This window comes from Mustelus asterias, unplaced genomic scaffold, assembly GCF_964213995.1.
Source record: "Mustelus asterias unplaced genomic scaffold, sMusAst1.hap1.1 HAP1_SCAFFOLD_1794, whole genome shotgun sequence".
NCBI lineage: Eukaryota > Metazoa > Chordata > Chondrichthyes > Carcharhiniformes > Triakidae > Mustelus > Mustelus asterias.
Genome location: NW_027591739.1, coordinates 382 through 5,356, shown reverse-complemented (window position 1 = coordinate 5,356; position 4,975 = coordinate 382). Strand labels below are relative to the sequence as shown.

Below are 4,975 nucleotides of genomic sequence, written 5' to 3'. Positions count from 1 at the left end.
GGGGGTGTGTGTGTGTCGGCGGGGTGTGTGTGTGTGTCAGCGGGGTGTGTGTGTGTGTGTCGGGCGGTGTGTGTGTGTGTGTGTATGTGTATGTCGGGGGGTGTGTGTGTGTGTGTGTGTGTGTGTGTGTCGGGGGTGTGTGTGTGTGTCGGGGGGTGTGTGTGTGTGTCGGGGGGGTGTGTGTGTGTGTGTCGGGGGGGGGAGCGGGGGGGGCGGGGGGGGTGTGTGTGTGTGTGTCGGGGGGTGTGTGTGTGTGTGTGTGTCGGGGGTGTGTGTGTGTGTCGGGGGGTGTGTGTGTGTGTGTCGGGGGGGTGTGTGTGTGTGTCGGGGGGGTGTGTGTGTGTGTGTCGGGGGTGTGTGTGTGTGTGTGTTGGGGGTGTGTGTGTGTGTGTGTGTGTCGGGGGTGTGTGTGTGTGTGTGTGTGTCGGGGGGGTGTGTGTGTGTGTGTGTGTCGGGGGGGTGTGTGTCGGGGGGTGTGTGTGTGTCGGGGATGTGTGTGTGTGTGTGTGTGTCGGGGGGTGTGTGTGTGTCGGCGGGGTGTGTGTGTGTGTCGGCGGGGTGTGTGTGTGTGTGGGGGGGGGGTGTGTGTGTGTGTCGGGTGTGTGTGTGTCGGCGGGGGGTGTGTGTGTGTCGGCGGGGTGTGTGTGTGTGTCGGGGGGTTTGTGTGTGTATGTCGGGGGGGGATGTGTGCGTGTCGGGGGCTGTGTGTGTCGGGGGGGGCGGGGGTGTGTGTGTGTGATTTTCGGCCAGTGTGTGTGTGGTGGGGCTGTGTGTTGTGGGCGGGTGGGGGGGGGGCGCTGCACCGTGCGTGGCTCGGGTAGGGGGGTGGGGTGGCGGTGTGGGTGCTGCACCGTGCGTTGGAAGGTGTAAATTCTAGATCTAAGTTATTCTGCAAGGTTATCGGAACAAGGCAGGAGAATGGCACCAGGTGAAATGCTCTTTGAGAGCCAGTATTGACCAACCAGATGCTATGGCCGACTGGACTGTAACAGCTTTGATTCTGTTTCAGATGCAGAGTCCAGATGAGAGCAACATTGGTGGTGAGTTGACACAGACTGTGACTGGCAATAACAAGGGAGATTATGTGACATGCAGTCAGCATGCCCCTGGTGACGCCTTGTCTCCCGAGAAGCAGCAGAAGCTGGAGCCCCTCTGTTCACATGTATTGACAAAGTCAGACAGGAGGGAGCATGTCCTTAGCCCTCTGGTGGTTTTGGAACAGTTGAGTGAAGAGGTTGTCCGTTGTTCGCAGGAGTCCAGCATCACTCTTTCTTCAGAGAAAGAACTGTCTCTCAGCCCCCAACACTCTGTGAGAAACCTTAAAATTCACAACAATCATTTTCCTTCACTCAGTGTCTCACCGCGTCGCTGTGCGGACAGTTCCAGAGGCTTCAAGGAGCTGTCTTTCAATGAGGTGGAGAAAGACCTGCGACTGGCAACAAGTCAGCAGTGTGACCCTCAGTGCAGGTCAGGCATGCAATCAGCATTAAACCAAGAAAACATAGCACAGCACAGCAGCAATCCGGAGACGAAGCTGTTGGAGATGCGGGAGCGGAGAGATTGCAGAGGCTTTCATCACTTTGACGTAGGGAACATTCAACCTGCAGTGAATGACTGGAGAAGGATGGAGCTGCAGGTGTCTGAGCGGCAGTGTGTACAGAGTGAATGTCCTGGATCAGCACCTTCCAAGGCCCACACTCTCGGGGGACACTTGACAAATGGTGGTGGGTTGGTTCATTATTTCTGGGGCATTCCATTCTGCCCCAGCAGCTTGGACCCAGATGAGTACACAAGTGTTATTCTATGCCAGCTGGAGACATATGAGAAATGTTTGAAACAAGCACAAAGCCAGCTGGTAAAGAAATTAGAGTTTGGGCCACCAGTGCTGCCAGCACCTGTGTCCCGGGAGACTGAACGGCAGTGGCGGGGTCAGCACACACCAGAGGAGCCAATCACCGCGCCAAACCAAGAGTTAGACCATAGAACCATAGAAAATTACAGCTCAGAAACAGGCCTTTTGGCCGTTCTTGTCTGTGCCGAACCATTTTTTGCCTAGTCCCACTGACCTGCACTTGGACCATATCCATCCACATCCCTCTCATCCATGAACCCGTCCAAGTTTTTCTTAAATGCATTTACCACCTTAACCGGCAGCTCATTCCACACTCCCACCACTCTCTGCGTGAAGAAGACCCCCCTAATATTCCCTTTAAACTTTTCTCCTTTCACCCTTAACCCATGCCCTCTGGTTTTTTTCTCCCCGAGCCTCAGCGGAAAAAGCCTGCTTGCATTCACTCTATCTATACCCATCAAAATCTTATACACCTCTATCAAATCTCCCCTCAATCTTCTACGCTCCAGGGAATAAAGTCCCAACCTATTCAATCTCTCTCTGTAACTCAGCTTCTCAAGTCCCGGCAACATCCTTGTGAACCTTCTCTGCACTCTTTCAACCTTATTTACATCCTTCCTGTAACGAGGTGACCAAAAGTGGACACAATACTCCAAATTCAGCCTCACCAATGCCTTCATAGAAACCCTACAGTACAGAAAGAGGCCATTCGGCCCATCGAGTCTGCACCGACCACAATCCCATACCCCCATATCCCTACATATTTTACCCACTAATCCCTTTAACCTACGCATCTCAGGACACTAAGGGGCAATTTTAGCATGGCCAATCAACCTAACCTGCACATCTTTGGACCGTGGGAGGAAACCGGAGCACCCGGAGGAAACCCACGCAGACACGAGGAGAATGTGCAAACTCCACACAGACAGTGACCCAAGCCGGGAATCGAACCCAGGTCCCTGGAGCTGTGAAGCAGCAGTGCTAACCACTGTGCTACCGTGCTGCCTTATATAACCTTACCATAACACTCCAACTTTTATACTCGATACTCCGATTTATAAAGGCCAATGTACCAAAGGCACTCTTTACGACCCTATCCACCTGTGACGTCACTTTTAGGGAATTCTGTACCTGTATTCCCAGATCCCTCTGTTCAACTGCACTCTTCAGACTCCTACCATTTACCCTGTACGTTCTACTTTGGTTTGTCCTTCCAATGTGCAATATCTCACACTTGTCTGCGTTAAATTCCATTTGCCATTTTTCAGCCCATTTTTCTAGTTGGTCCAAATCCCTCTGCAAGCTTTGAAAACTTTCCTCACTGTCCACTACACCTCCAATCTTTGTATCATCAGCAAACTTGCTGATCCAATTGACCACATTATCATCCAGATCATTGATATAGATGACAAACAACAATGGACCCAACACCCATCCCTGCGGCACACCACTAGTCACAGGCCTCCACTCAGAGAAGCAATCCTCCACAACCACTCTCTGGCTTCTTCCATTGATGTGGAGATGCCGGCGTTGGACTGGGGTAAACACAGTAAGAAGTTTAACAACACCAGGTTAAGTCCAACAGGTTTATTTGGTAGCAAAAGCCACACAAGCTTTCGAGGCTCTAAGCCCCTTCTTCAGGTGAGTGGGAATTCTGTGCACAAACAGAATTTATAAAGACACAGAGTCAATTTACATGAATAATGGTTGGAATGCGAATACTTACAACTAATCCAGTCTTTAAGAAACAACAAAACAATGGGAGTGGAGAGAGCATCAAGACAGGCTAAAAAGATGTGTATTGTCTCCAGACAAGACAGCCAGTGAAACTTTGCAGGTCCACGCAACTGTGGGAGTTATAAATATTGTGACATGAACCCAATATCCCGGTTGAGGCCGTCCTTGTGTGTGCGGAACTTGGCTATCAGTTTCTGCTCAGCGACTCTGCGCTGTCGTGTGTCGCGAAGGCCGCCTTGGAGAACGCTTACCCGAATATCAGAGGCCGAATGCCCGTGACCGCTGAAGTGCTCCCCAACAGGAAGAGAACAGTCTTGCCTGGTGATTGTCGAGAGGTTGTCGCCCGCCCCCCCCCCCCTCGGCCCCATCCCCTCACCCAGTCCACCCCCCCTCGCCCGGCCCACCCTCGCCCAGCCACCCCTCCCCCCTCGCCTGGCCCCCCCTCCCTCGCCCGGCCCCCCCCTCTTGCCCTGCCCCCCACTCTCGCACGGCCCCCCCCTCGCCCGCCCCCTCTCTCACCCACCACCCCCCCTTGCCCGGCCCAACCACTCGCCCACCCCCACCCCCTCGCCTGCCTCCCCTCTCTCGCCCAGCCCCCACTCGACCCACCCCCTCACCCCCTCCCCCACTCACCCCCCCCCCCTCCTCGCCCCCCCCCACCACCCGTCCCCCCCCACTCTCGCCGACACCCTCCTCTTGCCCGGCCCCCTCCCTCTCGCCGGCACCCCCCCCCTTGCCCGCCCCCCCTTGCCCGCCACCCCCCTCGCCCGCCCCCCCCTCGCCCGGCCACCCCCTCTCGACCGCCCCCCCCCCTCTCGACCGGCACCCCCCTTCTCGCCCGCCCCCCCCCCCTCTTGCTTGCCCCCCCCTGGCCGGCCCCCCCCTCGCCCGCCCCCCCCCCCTCGCCCACCACCCCCCCTTCGCCCAGCCCACCCCCCCCTCGTCCGGACCCCCCCTCTCGCCCGGTTTCCCCCCCCTCTCGCCCGGACCCCTTTCTCTCGCCCACCCCCCCTCGCCCGACACCTCCTCTCGCCCGGCATCCTCCCTCTCCCCCGGCCGCCCCCCTCTCGCCCGCCGACCCCCCCTCGCCCTGCCACCCCCTCGCCGGGCAACCTCCCTCGCCCAGCCCCATGCCCTCACCCTGTCCCAACTCCTCACCCGCCCCTCCCCCCTCTCTTGCCTGCCCCCCCTCGCCCCCCCCCCCCCACTCGCCCGGCCCCCTCCTCTTGCCGGCACCACCCCTCGCCCACCCCCCCCCTCGCCCACCCCCCCCCCTCGCCCACCCCCCCCCCCTCACCCAACCCCCCTACGCCCGGCCAACCCCCTCTCGCCCGGCCCCCTTCCTCTTGCCTGCCCCCCTCGCTCCCACCCCCACCCCCCTCGCCC

At 57.9% G+C, this 4,975-nt stretch overlaps 1 protein-coding gene across 1 annotated transcript; it reads left to right on the top strand.

The window, feature by feature from the left end:
* Positions 1–970: 970 nt before the first annotated feature.
* LOC144488707 (uncharacterized) lies at positions 971–2,029 on the top strand (the record flags this gene model as incomplete). The annotated part of the gene is made up of 1 exon (XM_078206800.1): positions 971–2,029. A coding segment is annotated over exon 1 (1,059 nt), but the record flags the coding sequence as incomplete, so codon positions are not given.
* Positions 2,030–4,975: the final 2,946 nt, after the last annotated feature.